Raw genomic sequence first — 18,763 nt, forward strand, 5'->3', positions numbered from 1 at the left:
GGGAATGAGCTGATTAGCGGAAGAGGCAAAGGGCTGAAGAAGGAGGAATCTGGTAGGAGAGGGCAATGTACCAATGACTACCACATTGAGGCCAGGCGCAGGTTGGAGGAACAACACCTCACATTCCGCCTTGGGAGTCTCCAACCTGACGGCCTCAACATCGATTTCTCGAACTTCCGGTAACCCCACGCCTTTCCTCCCCCCCTCTTTGTTTTCCCTCATTCCTTTGGCCCCCTTCACCCCTTCCCTTTCCCCTCCCCTGCCCTCATGTCCTGCCCATCTATTCCTCACCTCCTTCCCTTTATTCCACGGTCCACTGCCCCCTCCCACTGGATTCCTCCTTCAGCCCTTTGCCTCTTCTACCGATCACCTCACTCTCTTCCCCCCCTCCCCCACCCACCTACCTTCCCCCTCTCACCTGGACTCGCCTGTCCCCTGCCTGCGTGGGCTCCTCCCTCTCCCCCACCCCCACCTTCTTATTCCGGCTTCTGCCCTCTTCCTTTCCAGTCCTGATGAAGGGTCTCGGCCCAAAACGTCGACTGTTTATTTCCCTCCACAGATGCTGCCCGACCTGCTGAGTTCCTCCAGCACTTTTTGTGTGTTGCTCCAGATGCCAGTGTCTGCAGAGTCTCTTGTGTCTCTCTTTAGGGGTGGGACCGGTTCAAAGGTTGCTGCCCAGATGGAGAGGCTTGGGGCAGAGAAGGTACCGTTGTCAGTGGGCAGAACCCAAGTGTGTGGCCCAGGTGTGGAGGGGCGGGGCCCTGGGTGTGGAGGGGATGGACCGAGGTGTGGAGGGGCGGGGTCTGTGTGTGGAGAGGCGGACCTGGAGTGTGGAGGGTGGGGCCCAGGTGTGGAGGGAAGGGACCGAGGTGTGGAGGGGTGGGGCCCGGGTGTGGAGGGGTGAGGTCTGTGTGTGGAGGGGCGGGGCCGAGGTGTGGCGGGGCGGGGCCCTGGGTGTGGAGAGGCGGGCCTGGAGTGTGGAGGGTGGGGCCCAGGTGTGGAGAGGAGGGACCGAGGTGTGGAGGGGCGGGGCCCGGGTGTGGAGGGGTGGGGTCCGGGTGTGGAGGGGTGGGGTCTGAGTGTGGAGGGTGGGGCCCAGGTGTGGAGGGGAGGGACCGAGGTGTGGAGGGGCGGGGCCCGGGTGTGGAGGGGTGGGGTATGTGTGTGGAGGGGCGGGGCCGAGGTGTGGAGGGGTGAGGTCTGTGTGTGGAGGGGCGGGGCCTGTGTGTGGAGGGGCGGGGCCTGTGTGTGGAGGGGCGGGGCTGATGTGTGGAGGGGCGGGGTCTGTGTGTGGAGGGGCGGGGTCTGTGTGTGGAGGGGCGGGGCCGAGGTGTGGAGGGGCGGGGCCTGGGTGTGGCCTGTGGTCAATCGATGGGAGGTCCACCTGTAGCTGCCAGATTTGGGTGTTTGGGGGCTAATTCTGTTTAGGGGGTGGGCTCAGTCCGGGCAGGGCAAAGGTGAAGCGCGAGGGGCGAGGGGTGAAGGGCGGGGGCGTACACCAAAGGTGAGGGGTGACAGGAGGGAGCAAGGGTAGAGGATGAGGGGGGAGAGGGGTGAGGAGAGAGGGAGAGGATGGGTGAGGGAGAAGGTAAGGGATGAGGGACAAGGGGAGAGGGTGAGGTGAGGGCAGGGCATGAGGGGCGAGGTGAGGGGTGAGGGGAGAGGGTGAGGTGAGGGGTGGGGGAGAGGGGCGAGGGGAGTGAGGGGTTGGGGGCAAGGGGTGAGGGACGAGGGCAGAGGGAGGGGTGAGGGGCGAGGGGAGAAGATGTGCCATCTCATCTTGAAGCCTCTTCAACGAGCCTCTTGTTTTGCAGTCCGTCAGTATCGCCGATATCTGCCTGCTTCACACGGCCAGTACAAGTGCCCTGTGGCCACAGCTGAAGCTGAGTGAGTAACTCTCACCCCTCACCGTCTACCCCCTCACCCTCTACCCCCTCACCCTCTACCCCCTCACCCTCTACCCCCTCACTCCTCACCCCCTCACTCCTCACCCCTTCACCCTCTACCCCCTCACCCTCTACCCCCTCACTACCCCCTCACCCCCTTACCCCCCCCACCACTCACCACCACCACACCCTCACCCCCCACCCCCACCCCTCACCCCCTCACCCCCCCCACCCCTCACCCCCTCACCCCCCCTCACTCTCTCACCCCCCTCCACCCCTGAATATGGATCATGAGCAGCAGAAGAGATTTAGCTGACAGCAACAAACAAGGTGCAGGGTTTCGACCTGAAACGCCGACAGTTCCTTCCCCCCCCCACAGATGCTGCTCGACCCGCCGAGTTCCTCCAGCACCTTCTTGTTCCAGATTCCGGCATCTGCAGTCTCCTGTGTCGCCAGAGATTTGGTATAATTTGGCACAGACATTGTGGGCTGAAGGGCCTGTTCCTGTGCTGTCCTGTTCTATGTGTCCTGAGTGTCGGCCGCCTCCTCCGATACTGCCCAGTTACAGGCGAGTTTCTCCTGGTCTACGTGAACTTGACCTTCCCTTCTCCACTTGCAGCGACATCGTAGCCCCCAGTTCCACCTTCTGCAAAGTGTACACCTTGACGCCTTACCTGGCCAACAACCGAGAGAAGCGTGGCCTTGCGCTGGATGGCAAGCTCAAACATGAAGACACCAACCTGGCCTCCAGCACCTTGTAAGCCCCTCGCAGTTCATTCATCGCGCTGCTGCGTGTTTGCACGGATAATCGGGCGAATAGGATGGTGCAGTGGGTAGAGCCATGGCCTCACAATGTCAGAGACCAGTGTTCGATCCCGACCTTGGGCGCTGTCTGTGGGCTCTCCCCGTGTCAGTGTGGGTTTCCCCCGGGTGCTCCGGTCTCCTCCCACATCGCAAAGGCGTGTGGGGTCAGTGGGTTAATTGGCCGCTGTAAATCGTATGTAGATGATTAGATATCTTTATTAGTCACATGTACATTGAAACACACAGTGAAATACATCTTTTGCGTAGAGTGTTCTGGGGGCAGCCCACAGGCGTCGCCACACTTCCGGCACCAACATAGCATGCCCACAACTTCCTAACCCGGACGTCTTTGGAATGTGGGAGAAAACCGGAGCATCCGGAGGAAACCCACACAGACACGGGGAGAATGTACAAACTCCTTACAGACAGCGGCTGGAATTGAACCCGGGTTGCTGATGCTGTAATAGCGTTACGCTAACCGCTACATGAGAGAGAATCCAGGGGAGTAGGATTTTGGGGAGAATACACATGATTAATGTTGGATGAGTGTCAAAGTCGAGTTTATTGTCAGATGCACAAGTCCATGTGTGCACAGGTGCAATGAAAAACTTACTTGCAGCAGCATCACAGGCACACAGCATCAGATAAGCAGCTTTCACAAGAAAAAAATATAAATTAAACATAATTTTTTACAAGAAAGAACCAATTAGAACAAAAGAAAAGCAAAGTCTATTGTATTGCAAAATGGTCCCAGTGTTGCTGTACTGAGTTAGTGATTAGGGTTGTGCCGGTTGGTTCAAGAACCGAATGGTTGAAGGGAAGTAGCTGTTCCTGAACCTGGTGGTGTGGGACTTCAGGCTTCTGTACCTCCTGCCCGATGGGAGCTGCGAGAAGATGGCACGGCCCGGATGGTGGGGATCCTTGATGATGGATGTTGCCTTCTTGGGTAGTTGATAGTCGGCATGGACTTAGTGGGTGAAAGGGTCTCTCTCTCTCTCTCTCTCTCTCTCTCTCTCTCTCTCTCTCTCTCTCGCTCTCTTTCTCTCTCGCGCTCTCTCTCTCTCTCTCTCTCCCAGCAAACATTTCATTGCAACCAAGAGGCTTGTCCATGCATTACATTAATTTTGAAGGCAGTCAATGTATAATTTGTTGGAGTGTTTAATGTCGAAACAGGTAATTATAGTGCAGGGAGGGTGCAGGCTGGGCCAGTGATGGAAAGCTAAAGAAATGGGTCATCTGCCAACGTCACCCCCAAAACATGATGCCAGCTGGGTCGGTGTTGGTAGTCGGTTTGGTGACTTGCTGGTTGAATGGGAATCCAGATGTGGGAATTCTGCTTCTCCTGATAAGTAAAAATGATCAAAGTCAAAGTCGAGTTTATTGTCATCTGCACAAGTCCATGTGCACACAGGTGCAATGAAAAACTTGCAGCAGCATCACAGGCACATAGCATCAGAGACACAACATTCACAAGAAAAACATTAAAAAAAAGATTATATTGTAGCAGCTAGCTACACACTACGAAATGAAGACACAGAGTCGCTGGTTTCGAGGTCAGAAGTCGAATGCCGACCGGGGCGCGGTGCGCCCTTAATAGCCGAAAACTTCCTGCGCTGACGTCACGCGCGGGTCACCTGACTTTCCCACGCGCTGGCTTTCCCAGCCCAACGCTGGGGAAGAAGGAGGGCCCCGCGCCATCTTGGATCGGGGTCTCCGACGACGTCGCGATGTCGGGAGCCGGTTCGATGCTGGTGCGGTGAGTCACTACAATATAATCATGTCATATGATGGAACACTCCCCACTTCCCTGGGTGAGTGCGGCTACAACAAATCCCAGGAAGCTCGGCACCATCCAGGACAAAGCAGCCCGCTCGATTGGCACCCCGCCAAAACACTCCCTCCCTCCACCACCGGCGCACAGGGGCTGCAGTGTGCACCGTCTACACAACGCACTGCGGTTACTCACCCAGGCTACTCCGACAGCACCTCCCAAACCCACCTCCTCTCCCACCTAGAAGGACAAGGGCAGCGAGTGCAGGGGAACACCACCACCTGCAGGTTCCCCTCCCCAGTCACACACCGTCCCGACTTGGAAATATCTAGTTGTTCCTTCACCGTCACTGGGTCTGAATCCTGGAACTCCCTCCCCAACAGCACCGTGGGAGCCCCTTCACCAGAAGGACTGCAGCGGGTCAAGGAGGGGGCTCACCCCCACCTTCTCAGGGGGGAATTAGGGATGGGCAACAAATGTGTTGAAAGTTCTGGCAATATTCACAGGGAGGGAGTGGCCCTGGTGTTGTCAGAGATCCCTCAGTATGGACCCCTCTGCTAGATTCTGCAAACACCCCATGGAAGATGCCAGTTTTCAGTAAAGTTCAGGGACTCGCTCTCTCCTGGTTCTTGTGTGAAACCATACAGGCTGTTGTGACGGAGAGCCGCCTTCAGCTACCAGTGCAAACGGTTGTTTCCACAATCCTCCTCCAAAGTACTGGATGTGTGGGAAGGATGTGGAGGCGTTGGCGAAGGTGCAGAGGAGGTTCACCAGGACCCTGCCTGGTTTGGAGGACGTGTGCTATGAGGAGAGGCTGGACAAGCAGGGGCTATTTTCTCTGGAGTGGCAGAGGCTGAGGGGAGATTTGATAGGTTTATAAAATTATGAGAGGCATAGATAGACAGGTTGTGTCTTTTTCCCAGGGTAGAGATGTCTAGGACTAGAGGGCATGCATTTAAGGTGGAGGGGGAAGTACGAAGGAGGTGTGCAGGGCAAAGTTTTTTAATATAGGGAGTGATGGGGGCTTGGAATGTGCTGCCAGAGGGTGGTATTGGTATTGGAATTGGTTATTATTGTCACATGTACCGAGGTACAGTGAAAAACTTGTCTTGCATACTGTTCATACAGATCAATTCATTACACAGTGCAGATACATTGAGTTAGTACAGAGTGCATTGAGGTAGTACAGGTAAAAACAATAACAGTACAGAGTAAAGTGTCACAGCTACAGAGAAAGTGCAGTGCAGGTAGACAATAAGGAACAAGGTCACAACAAGGTGGATCGTGAGGTCAAAAGTCCATCTCATCATATAAGGGAACCGTTCAATAGTCTTATCACCATGGGATAGAAGCTGTCCTTGAGCCTGGTGGTACGTGCCCTCAGGCTCCTGTATCATCTGCCTGATGGGAGAGGAGAGAAGAGAGAATGATCCGGGTGGGTGGGGTCTTTGATTATACTGGCTGCCTCACCAAGGCAGCGAGAGGTAAAGACAGGTGGTGGAGGCAGATATGATAGAGGAGTTTGAGACTCTGAGAGAGGCACAGGAATATGCAGAGAAGGGAGGGACATGGTGAATTTATTGGTATTGGTTTATTATTGTCACTTGTACCGAGGTACAGTGAAAAACTTGTCTTGCATACCGATCGTACAGGTCAATTCATCACACAGTGCAGTTACATTGAGTTAGTACAGAGTGCATTGAGGTAGTACAGGTAAAAACAATAACATTACAGAGTAAAGTGTCGCAGCTACAGAGAAAGTGCAGTGCAATAAGGTGCAAGGTCACAACAAGGTAGATCGTGAGGTCAGAGTTCATCTCATTGTATAAGGGAACCATTCAATAGTCTTATCACAGTGGGGTAGAAGCTGTCCTTAAGTCTGGTGGTACGTGCCCTCAGGCTCCTGTATCTTCTACCTGATGGAAGAGGAGAGAAGAGAGAATGACCTGGGTGGGTGGGGTCTTTGATTATGCTGGCTGCTTCACCGAGACAGCAAGAGGTAAAGACAGAGTCCAAGGAGGGGAGGCTGGTGTCCATGATGCACTGGGCTGTGTCCACAGCTCTCTGCAGTTTCTTGCAGTCCTGGGCAGAGCAGTTTCCGTGTGTGGGGAAGAGGGGCATAGATTAATTAGGAGTTGTTGGAATTGGTTTATTATTGTCACTTGTACCGAGGTACAGTGAAAAACTTGTCCTGCACACTGTTCATACAGATCAATTCTTTACAGAGTGCATTGAGGTAGTACAAGGGAAAACAGTAACAGAATGCAGAGTAAAGTGTCACAGCTACAGGGAAAGTGCAGTGCAGGCAAACAATTGGTTTAATTAGTTCAGCACAACATCGTGGGCCTAAGGGTCTGTCCTGTGCTGCACTGTTCTGTGTTCTATGTAATTAGCACTGGGTTTCCCAAGGTGGTGAGGCGCTATAGAAATGCTAGTCTTCCTCTTTATCTTCCAGGCTTCGGGATGGAGCCAATAAGGAGATCCTGGGCATCATTGTGTCCTATAAAGTCAAGGTGAAGCTGGTGGTTTCGCGAGGAGGGTGAGTTTGAGCTTTGTGAGGTTGGGGGCAATGGTAAACGGTAGCCATTGTCCCATTGCCCCTTGGGCAGATGGGTTGGTTACCAGAGAGTCAATGATTGCCTGATCCTGATAGAGTATGCTGAGCAGGCTCCCTCTGGGTGAGGTAGTGGGAGGTCCCCCCTCATGGAGAGGGGGGACACTGTGTCCCTCTACGGGACACTGGTACAGAGATCCCCTGTCCCATCAGTAGACAATAGCCCAAAGAACCCTTGTCCCATCACTGAACAAAGGCCCAAAGAACCCTTGACCCATCCTGGAACAGTCCTAGAGGCACACTGTCCCATCACTGAACAGTCCCAGAGAAACCCCTGTCCCAACACTGAACAAAGGCCCAGAATTTCCCTATCCCATCACTGGACACTGGTCCAGAGTTCCCCCGTCCCATCACTAGATACTGATACAGAGATCCCCTGTCCCATCAGTAGACAATGGTCCAGAAAACCATGTTCTCCCCACCAGACACTGTCCCAGAGGATTCCATGTCCCACCACTGGACATTGAGTTTTGGCAATCCTCAGTCCCATCACATCCCACTGGCCCAGAGATCCCTTGGCCACAGGCATCCACAGCTCTGTGGTGCAGGGAAGTCTACCTTAGAGTGAAATGCTTCCTGGGCGACCCCTTATCCAGAGACTCGGAGGCAGGAGCTGCTATGACTGACTGATCTTCGGTGGGAGGGGTTCCCGGAGGCAGTATCGGAGCGGTGTTTTGCACTCCCTGTCTGTATTGACCCTGATGGTGATTTGTTGATCGAATTTCTCTCTCGCTCTTTGTTTTCTCACGCCAGCATCTTGGGAGACCTTGCCACAAGGTAAACAGCGATGCTTTTAACAGTCACAGCCAAACACCATGAGACATTTCACTTCATTGTGCATGTTCCATCCCAGTGCATCCCCCTCCTTGTCAGTGCATGCAGTGCAATGTAGAGACACAGTGACCGGAGATAAAATGCCATCATCTCATTGACAGCAGATGGGTTCTACAGTGGGAGGTGTGAGGTCCATCCCGCTCACAGATATATCCCGCATCCCCAAGAGACTGCCCACAGTGGTGGTTTCACGAGCTGCTCTCCAGCACAACCCAACACTTGGAACCCCTACAGGAAAGACTTTTTCCTTAAAGTATTATTTCTTTCTTGGAATATGGGCCAGCATTTACTGTCCATCCCTAATTGCCCCTTGAGAAGGTGGGGGTGAGCCCCCTTCTTGACCCGCTGCAGTCCTTCTGGTGAAGGTGCTCCCGCGGTGCTGTTGGGGAGGGAGTTCCAGGATTTAGACCCAGTGACGGTGAAGGAACGGCGAGATATTTCCAAGTCGGGACGGTGTGTGACTGGGAGGGGAACCTGCAGGTGGTGGTGTTCCCCTGTACCCACTGCCCTTGTCCTTGTGGGTGGGAGAGGAGGTGGGTTTGGGAGGTGCTGTCGGAGTAGCCTGGGTGAGTAACTGCAGTGCGTTGTGTAGATGGTGCACACTGTAGACCCTGTGTGCTGGTGGTGGAGGGAGGGGGTGTTTAGGGGGGTGGATGGGCTGCTTTGTCCTGGATGGGGTCAAGTTCCTCAAGTGGAGAGGGTCCATCACACTCTTGACTTGTGACTTGGAAAGACCTTGAGGTGTCAGGAAGTCGATCACTCGCCACAGGATCCCCAATCTCAGACCTCCTCTTGTCGCCGTGGTATTTATCCAGTTGGGTTTCTGGTCAATGGTGACCCCCAGGATATCAATGGTGGGGGGTGCTGATGGTAATGCCACTGAATGTCAAGGGGAGGTGCTTAGACTGTCTTATTGGAGATGCTCATTGCCTGGCGCTCTTTGTTACCTTTCACCGTCTCCCACGCCTGAATGTTGTCTGGGGCTTTGCTGCATTCATCAACCATTCCATCAACTCATTTCGTTCAAAACAGGGATGGATTTTTGGACATTAAGGGAATCGAGGGATACGGGGATAGAACAGGAGAATGGCGCTGAGGTAGAAGGTCACGAGATGCCAAATGGTCTCATCTTGTTATATTACTGATGTTCCCGGGGGAGCAGTGTGCTGGTGTGGGAGGGGTAACTATTGGCCAGGACACTGTGACGTGGCCTTAGGGGAATTGGTTTATTGGTTTATTACTGTCACGCGAACCGAGATACAGTGAAAAGCTTTTGTTTTGCGTGCCATCCAGGCAGATCATTCCGTACATCTGCCTTCAAGGCAGTAAAAAAGAAAACAGATTGCAGAATATAGTGTTATAGTTGCAGTGCAGGCAGACAACTGAAGTGCAAGGGCCACAATGAAGTAGACTGGGAGATCAAGAGTTCATCTTTTAGTGTACGAGAGGTCCATTCAAGAGTCTGATACTGAAGTCAAGAGTCAAGTGGGATAGAAGCTGTCCTTGAGCCTGGTGGTACATGTTCTCAAGTTCCTACTTGAGAGACATCTCCACCTACAGTGTAGCACTCTTCCAGTACTGTACTGGACCACCAGCGGAGATATTTGTGCTCATGCCTTTGGAAGGGACTTGACTTGGAAAGCAACAGTTGCAGGCCATTCGGCCCATCAAGCATGCACTGGCCTTTAAAAGTGTCTTCATTTGTTCCCATTCCTTGCTCTTCACCTCCTTCAAGGATTTATTCCTGAACCAGGCTGACTCAGGGTTGTCACTAGACTGTGACCACCCTGGTTCCAGTTGATACCTGTTACCCAACCTAGTCCCTGATGCTGTTGATCCAGAACCCTCATGCACTCTTGGTCAGTATCTGCACAGGCAGTCGGTCGGTGTCAAGGCCAGTTCCTGCACAGACAGTTATGAGGAGCCTTTAGAAAAGAGGAGAAGCAATAGGCCGCAAGGCCTCTCACGCCTGTCGATACGATCATTTCTCTGCCTTTCTTTCTCACTGTCTCTCATTCTGTCTCTGTGTGCTATTTTCCTAAGTTGTGCTCTCTCTCGTCCCACTCTTTCTGTCTCTCTCCTTCTGTTTGCATCCCTCTCTGCCTCTTTCATTTTCTTTGTTTTCCACTCTACCCCTCTGTCTCCTGTCTTTCCGCTCTATCTTTATAGAGTCACGTGGCACGGAAGCAGGACCTTTGGCCCAACTTGTCCAATCCGACCGAGCTGCCTTCCTGAGCGTCTTCAATTGTTCCATTCCCTTTACTCTAAACCTTTCCTGTCCATGTACCTGTCCAAATGCCTTTTAAACACTGTAATTGTCCCCACCTCCACCACTTCCTCTGGCAGCTCGTTCCATATACCCACCACCCTCTGTGTGGAAAAGTTGCCCCTCAGGTCCCCTTTAAATCTTTCCCCTCTCACCTTAACCCTATTCTGTCTAATTTTAGACTCCCCTATCCTGGAAGAAAGACTGACCATTCACCCTGTCGATGCCCCTCGTGATTTTATAAACCTCCATAAGGTCACCCTTCAGCCTCCTACGATCCAGGGAATAAAGTCCCAGCCTGTCCAGTCTCTCCTTATAACTCGAGCCCTCCAGTCCTGGTAACATCCTGGTGAATCTTTTCTGTGCCCTCTAGCATGATGACATCTCCTTATAGCTGGGCGACCAGAACTGTGCACAATACTCCAAGTGCGGTATCACCATTGACTTGTACAGTGTGAAGTTTCTCTATCCTTTTTAAAATCTTTCTTTCTTTCCCCCTTTCTCTTATTTTCTCCATTTTTCTCTGTCTCTTTTCCTTTCTCGCTCTCTCTTCGGAGGGGGCACTTTGTCAGTACCACACAGAGAGACCCCCCTCCCCACCCCACCACCCATCTGGAAGGGAGGGAGGTGGAGGGTTTATAAACACAGCAGCCTAAATGATCTGCCTCTACGCCTTTCAGTGACGTGGTTGTCGAGCTCCCTTTCACCCTAATGCACGCAAAACCAGAGGAGGAGACACTTCACAGAGAAGGTAAGAGATGCGAGGACTGGAGGAGGAAACGGTTATTTGTAAATAAAAGTTGAAAAAAATTCCAGAGCATGAAGCAAAGATTGACAGAACATAAAACAGCACAGCACAGGGACAGCCCCTTTGGCCCATTATATCTGTGCTGGCCATGATAAAATTGGTAAATTGGTTTATTCTTATCACATGTACTGAGGTACCGTGAAAAACTTGTCTTGCTTACCGTTCATGTAGATCAATTCATTACACAGTACATTGAGGTAGTACAGGGTAAAACAGTAGCAGAATGCAGAGTAACATGTCACAGTTACAGAGAAAGTGCAGTGCAGACAGACAATGAGGTGCAAGGCCATAATGAGGTAGATTGTGTGGTCAAGGCTCTATCTTATCGTACTGGGGACTGTTCAATAGTTTTATAACAGTGGGATAGAAGCTGTCCTTGAGCCTGGTGGTACGTGCTTTCAGGGTTTTGTACCTTAGGAGGGGGGAGAAAGAATGTCCTGGGTGGGTGGGGTCTTTGATTATGTTGGCTGCTTTACTGAGGCAGTGAGAAGTGTAGACAGAGTCCGTGGAGGGGAGGCTGGTTTCCGTGATGTGCTGAGCTGTGTCTACAACTCTCTGCAATTTCTTGTGGTCACGGGCAGAGCAGTTGCTGTACCAAGCTGGGATGCATCCGGATAGGATACTTTCTGTTGTGCATCGATAGAAATTGGTGAGGGTCAAAGGGGACATGCCAAATTTCTTTAGCCTCCTGAGGAAGTAGAGCTGCTTGATGCCAATTGTGAGAGGCACAGATCAGGTAGATCATTAGGGTCATTTCCCCGGGGTGGAAATGTCAATCACTGGATGGCTTATCTTTAAGGTGAGGGGGGGGGGAGTTTAAAGGAGATGTGCGGGGCAAGTTTTCTTACACAGAGAGTGGTGGGTGTCTGGAACAGGCTGCCAGAGGATGTGGTGGAAACAGATACGATAATGGCTTTCAGATAAGACACATGAACAGGCAGGGAATGGAAGGATACAGACCATGTGCTGGCAGATGGGATCAGTTAGATTGGCATCGTGGTCAGCACAGACATGGTGGGCTGAAGGGCCTGTTCCTGTGCTGTTCTGTGTTCTAATTGTGGAAGTTAAAACTGATTGATTAAAGTTAAACCCAACCGGTTCCTCAACACAATCCTCTCACCACTCCCCCCCCCCCCACCCCGAGTCACTCGACTCAAAAAAAAGCAATACTAATGTTACCCGAAGTTGGGGGGGGGGGGCTAGCAGATGAGGGGAGGAGAGTGTGGAGAGGGGAGTGTGTGGGGGAAAGAGGTGGAGGGAAGGGATCTGGGGAGGAATGAAGGGGCATGTTGGGTCCATGATGATGGGAAAACTGGGTGGGAGAGGGGTGTGGAGTTGGGGAAGGGCAGATGAGTGAGGGCCATTGGTACTGATGTGAAGGGAGGGAGAGAGGGTAGGAGAGCTGATGTTTGGGGGTGGGGTGAAATGTAATGGGAAAAGACAGGGAGAGTTGGGGACGAGGGCATGAAGTGGGAGGAGAGGTCAGGCTGGCAGAGAACTGTGACTGTGTTATTCTGAAGTAATCCAATAACCGAGAATCAAGCCGAACTGGACTCCTGCCGTGGACTCTTTCTGATCTGTGACTCTTCTTTACAGCTACAGAGAGCGAGGCTCCCATCGACACCAATCTGATCGAGTTTGACACCAAGTAAGGTTCAGATCCTGTTCTTTGACCCTCTTCGCCTCTCTGAATCTGCCTTTGTCTCTGTCGTTTCCCTGACTCCTGGCTGGGTAACAGGAGACAGAGGGTGACGATGGAGGGGGCTGCTTTTGTGATTGGAAGCCTGTGACCAGTGGTGTACTACAGGGGTCAGTGTTTGGACCCCAGCTGTTTATATACATTAACAGCTCAGAGGAATAGAGTCACAGATCTGTACAGCACAGAAACAGGCCCTTCGGCCCACTTTATCCATGCCAACCATTGTGCCTATCTACACTAATCCCATTTGCCTGCGTTTGGCCCACATCCCTCTAAACCCTTCCTAACCACGTACCTGTCCAAGTGCCTTTCAAATGCTGTAATTGGACCTGCTTTTACCACCTCCTCTGGCAGCTCATTCCAGATATTCTGTGTGAAAAGTTACTCCTCAGATCTTCTTTAGTTAATGGCAGGATTCTGGGCAGTGTGGAGGAGCAGAGGGATCTGGGGATCCATATCCACAGATCCCTGAAAGTTGCCTCACAGGTGGATAGGGTAGTTAAGAAAGCTTATGGGGCATTAGCTTTCCTAAGTCGTGGGATCGAGTTTAAGAGCTGCGAGGTAATGATGCAGCTCTACAAAACTCTGGTTAGACCACACTTGGAGTACTGTGTCCAGTTCTGGTTGCCTCATTATAGGAAGGATGTGGAAGCGTTGGAAAGGGTGCAGAGGAGATTTACCAGGATGCTGCCTGGTTTAGAGAGTATGCATTATGAGGAGAGAGTAAGGGAGCTCGGGCTTTAGAGAGAAGGAGGATGAGGGGAGACATGATAGAGGTGTACAAAATATTAAGAGGAATAAGCCAGCGCCTCTTTCCCAGGGTACCAATGCTCAATACAAGAGGGCATGGCTTTAAAGTAATGGGTGGGAAGTTCAAGGGAGAAATCAGAAGAAGGTTTTTTTTACCCAGAGAGTGGTTGGGGCACGGAATGCGCTGCCTGGGGCGGTGGTGGAGGCAGGTCCATTGGTCAAATTCAAGAGATTGCTAGATAAGCATATGGAGGAATTTAAAATAGAGGGATATGCGGTAGGAAGGGGTTAGATAGTCTTAGGTGAGGTTTAAAGGTCGGCACAACATTGTGGGCCGAAGGGCCTGTATTGTGCTGTACTGTTCTGTATTCTATGTTCTAAATTTCTTCCCTCTCACTCTCTAGTTCCAGACCTCCTGCCACAGGAAAAAGACTCTGTCTAGCCTCTGCCCCTCGTTATTTTATAAACCTCTATAAGGTCACCCCTCAGGTTCCAGTAAGAATAAACCCAGTGTGTCCAATCCCTCCTTATAACCGCAGCCCTCCATTCCAGGCAATGTCCTAGTGAATCTTTTATGCACCCTCTCTAATTCTACCACATCATTCCTGCAGTGTGGCAGCCAGAACTGTGTGATTGGTAAATTTGCAGATGAGATGAAAATTGGCAGTGTTGGTGTTGCTGATAGTGAGGGGGATAATCTTTCAGGGTGTTATTGATCAGATAGAACACTGGGCAGAGAATGGCAGGAGGAATTTAATTGGTAATTGGTTTATTATTGTCACTTACAGTGAAAATCTTTTGATTTCATGGCATCCAGATAGATCATTCCATACGCAAGTGTATTGAGGTAGTACAAAGGGAAAACAGAAAGCAGAATATCATATTACAGTAACAGAAAGTGCAGTGCAGGCAGACAGTAAGGTGCAAGGGCCACAACGAGGTAGATCGGGAAAGAATTCATCTTTGAGCACATGAGCGGTCCGTCCAAGAGTCCGATAACGGCGGGATAGAAGCTGTCCTTGAGCCTGGTGGTACATGTTCTCAAGCTTTTCTATCTTCTGCCCGATGGGAAGAGGTGGGAGGGGTCTTTGATTATGTTGGCTGCTTTCCCGAGGCAATGGGAAGTGTAGATGGGGAGGCTAGTTTGCGTGACGCACTGAGCTGTATTCACAACTTGTAATCTTCGGCAGAGCAGTTTCCAAACCAAGCTGTGGTACATCCGGATAGGATGCTCTCTGTGGTGCGTCTGTAAAAATTGGTGAGGGTCATCGGGGACATGTTGAATTTCCTTATCCGATCTTTAATTCTAACAAGTTGATGCACTTTTGGGGGACATACACAGTAGAGCCCTCAGGAGTATTGAGGACAAAGTGACTTTGGGTATACAAGTCTTGGCTTGTTAATGGGAGTCAGAGAGCGGTGGTGGAGATCTTCCTTTTTGATTGGAAGCCGGTGACCAGTGGCGTATCACAGTGCACCATATATGATTGGTCAGTTTGTGGAGGTGTAGGTAGTGAGGAGGACTGCCTTAGGGTACAGTGTGAGATAGATCAAATGGAAAGTTGAGTGGAGCAAGGCAAATGGGATTTAATTCTGACAAAGTTTTTAAAATTACGAGAGGCAGTCAGAGTCTTTTTTCCAGGGTCGAAATGTCAAACACTAGAGGACATGCTTTTAAGGTTAGAGGGGGGGGATGTTTAAAGGCGATGTGAGGAGCAAGGTTTTTATGCAGAGAGTGGTAGGTGCCCAGAATGGGTTACCAGGAGTAGTAGTGGAAGCAGTTTGGCAGAGTTTAAAGAGGCTTTTAGATAGAAACGTGAATTTGAAGGGAATGGAGGGACGTGGATGATACACAGGAAGAGGTCATTTAGTATAAATTGGCATCAAGATCAGCACAACATCATGGGCCGAATTGGTATTGGTTTATTATTGTCACATGTATTGAAGTACAGTGAAAAACTTGTCTTGCATACCGTTCGTACAGGTCAGTTCATTACACAATGCATTGAGGTAGTGCACGGTAACAACAATAACAGAATACAGAGTAAAGTGTCACAGCTACAGGGAAGTGCATTCCAGGTAGACAATAAGGTGCAAGGTCACAACAAGGTAGATTGTGAGGTCAAGAGTCCATCTCATCGTATAAGGGAACCGTTCAATCGTCTTATCACCGTGGGATAGAAGCTGTCCTTGAGCCTGGTGGTACGTGCCCTCAGGCTCCTGTATCTTCTGCCAATGGGAGAGGGGAGAAGAGAGAATGACCCGGGTGGGTGGGGCTGTCCAGTGCTGTAATGTTCTATGTTCTAAGTGCAAAGTAATGCATTTTGGAAGGTCAGATACACAGGAATGGTAGGGCCCCAGAGAGTGTGGATGAATAGAGGGACCTGGAGGTACAAGTTCATAGTTCCCCAAAAGGAGGCAGCTAAGGTAGGTAGGCTGGTGAGGAAGGTGTATGGGATGCTGGCCTTTATCAGCCGTGGCACAGAATACACAAACAGTGAGCACGTCACAACTTTATAAAACACTGGTTAGATCACACTTGGAGTATTGCAAGTTCTAGTCACCACTCTATAGCAAGGATGCGACTGGGCTGGAGAGGGTGCAGAGGACATTCACCAGGGGGTTGCCTGGGATGGAGCGTTTCAGTTACAAGGACAGACTGGCAAGGCTGGGTTTTGTTCTCGCTGGAGCAGAAGATGGGTGATGAACCAGGTGAGGACGTGCAGTTCACTCTCCGAGAGGGCAGTGGAGGCATAGATAGTCATGGTCTTTTTCCCAGGGTGTGGGAGTCAGGGAGTGGAAGACATAGGTTTAAGAAAAGAGGTGAAAGATGAAAGATTTAAAGGGGACCTGAGGGGCAACTTTTTCACACAGGGGGTGGTGGGTGTGTGGAACGAGCTGCCAGAGGAAGTGGTTGAGGCGGATAGAATTACAATGTTTAAAAGACATTTGGACAGATACGTGGATAGGTAAATTTTAAAGGGATTTGGGCCAAATGCGGGCAAATGGGACTAGTTTGAATGGGACATCTTGGTCGGCATGGACCAGTTGGGCTGAAGGGCCTGTTTCCATGCTGTTTGACTCTATGACTCTATCATGGAATATACACTGTACATTGATGAAATGACCACAAAACAGTTTATTGCTATTATCATGTTCAGCACAGACATTGTGGGCTGAAGGGCCTGTTCCTGTGCTGTACTGTTCTATATTCTACATATCATTATTATCTTGGAAAATGCTTTCAAAATGTGTGGGAGAACTTGCATAAATTCAGATTTCCCTAAGTTAGGTGATCCATAACTTGGGGAGCCCTGTACTGGGAAAACTCAGAAGGTCAGGCAGCGTCTGTGGAAGGAGAAACAGTCAATGTTTCAGGTCTGGGACCCTTCATCAGAGCTGAGAGAGAAGTGAGTCTCTGTAGCAGAGGATGGGGAGGGCGATAGGTGGAGCATGGAATTTCTCTGATAGGGTGGGCAGTTCAGATATGGTTGAGCCTTGTGTAATGTGTTGCTAATGTGGATAAATTTGTATATAGTCTCACTATGTTGGCAACACAGTAGTCAGACAAAGAAGCTTAACCACATTCTCAACGCTCAATTCATTCATCCTATCAGAGACATCCCCAATGTTCTGCCCATCACACTCCACCCCTTCTAACTTCTTTCTCTCTCTGTTCTGATGAAGGGTTCCAGACCTGAAACATTGACTGTTTCTCACTCCACAGATGCTGCCTGACCTGCTGAGTGTTCCAGCATTTTCTGTTTTTACATTCAGGAAGTATTTGGAATAATATTAGAAGGATTGGAACCTGCAGGGCTGTTGACTGGGAGGTGGGATCTGTCCAAATAACTTTTCCTGGGCAGTCTGGAGAGGAAGGTCTGGGTGGTCTCGTTCTGTGCCGTGGGTGTCTGAGATTCAATGCTCACTGTTCTCTGCCATACGCAGCGACGATGATATTGTCTTCGAGGACTTTGCTCGCCAGAGGTTGAAGGGCCTGAAAGACGAGAACGATGAAAATGAAGACGGAGCGAATTCACCGCAACACAACGACCGATGAAATGCCCTGGCCTCGCATCGCAGTCGCTCCCGCTACACGAAAAGCTGCCGGTGTTTGTAGTTTCCTCTTCCTTGTAATATTAAAAAAAAGTACTCTGGATAATTTTGAGCCTAGAACTCTTGGGCTGTGAACAGAAGACTGGTGCAGGAGTGATACTGGTTCCTTCACAGCCTCTTCAGCCTTTGGTAGGTGTCAGTGCCCCCACCGGGGACACCGTTCTCCAGGTTTCCCAATCCATCCAGGAATTTCTAGGACAATGCTGGGAGCTAAACAAAAAAAAATGGAATTCCAAAACACTGCAGACGCTGGAAGCTTGATACTGCTGGAGACACTCAGTGGGCCAGGCAGTATTATTGGAGAGAGAAGCAGTTAACATTCTGTCAGACCTGTTGAGTGCTTCCTGCATTTGCTGTGGTTATTTTGTAACACCTGGGAGTGTAGGACATAATGGGCTTTGGTAAATTGCATTGTTTCTTAGATGTTAATAGGAGGTGGGGCATGGGGTGGGGGTTGGGGGGGAATCCCAAGGAGTTGGTGAAACTAGAGATCCCAACAGATCCCAATCCAACACATCTACATATTCCAAGTCATTCCAATCCAACCCATCCCAACACATTGCGACTCACTCTAATCCCATCTAACGTATTCCTATTGAGCCCAACCCAGTTCAGATAAACCAATCAATCCCAAAACTAGTCCAATTCAACCCACCCTACCCATCCCAATCAACCCCACCCAACAAATCCCATTTCAATCCAGAGAAGACACCGGAGATTGCAGATGCTGGAATCTGGAACAATAAACAAACAGCTGGAGGAATTCAGCGGGTCAAGCAGCATGTGTTGGGGGTAAAGGGATTATCGACATTTTGGGTCAAAACCCCACACCAAGACCTGATCAATCCTGATGCAGGGTTTTGACCCAAAACGTAGGCAACCCCTTTCCCCCCCACAGATGCTGCTCGACCCGCTGAGTTCCTCCAGCAGAGTGTTGCTCCCATTTCAATCCGGTTCAACTCATCCCATCCAACCTATCCCACTTCAACCCAACTCAATTCAACGTGATCTAACCCGGCTCTCATCAGTAATGCTAATTGATCTGAAAATTGTTGAAATCTTCAGCCCCTATGCACCGCAATTCAAAATCAGCTGGTGATGAACAGGGCATCTGTTAACATTGGGGAGAATGTGATAATTGAATGTAATAACAGCTTCTTCCATTACAAGCAGCCAACGTCAAATCTTTAGGAACAACACATGTCGCTGGGTTTC

General features: G+C 50.6%; 1 protein-coding gene across 1 annotated transcript in view; it reads left to right on the forward strand.

The window, feature by feature from the left end:
• LOC127575725 (beta-arrestin-1-like) overlaps positions 1-18,333 on the forward strand; it is a 70,458-nt gene extending 52,125 nt beyond the window's left edge. The window contains 7 exon segments of the mRNA XM_052025725.1: positions 1,815-1,887; positions 2,506-2,643; positions 6,917-7,000; positions 7,829-7,852; positions 10,856-10,926; positions 12,580-12,631; positions 17,381-18,333. Coding sequence (XP_051881685.1) covers positions 1,815-1,887; positions 2,506-2,643; positions 6,917-7,000; positions 7,829-7,852; positions 10,856-10,926; positions 12,580-12,631; positions 17,381-17,492 — 554 coding nt within the window. The 3' untranslated portion in view covers positions 17,493-18,333.
• Positions 18,334-18,763: the final 430 nt, after the last annotated feature.

The sequence above is a fragment of the Pristis pectinata genome, chromosome 11 (assembly GCF_009764475.1).
Source record: "Pristis pectinata isolate sPriPec2 chromosome 11, sPriPec2.1.pri, whole genome shotgun sequence".
In the NCBI taxonomy this organism is placed as follows: domain Eukaryota; kingdom Metazoa; phylum Chordata; class Chondrichthyes; order Rhinopristiformes; family Pristidae; genus Pristis; species Pristis pectinata.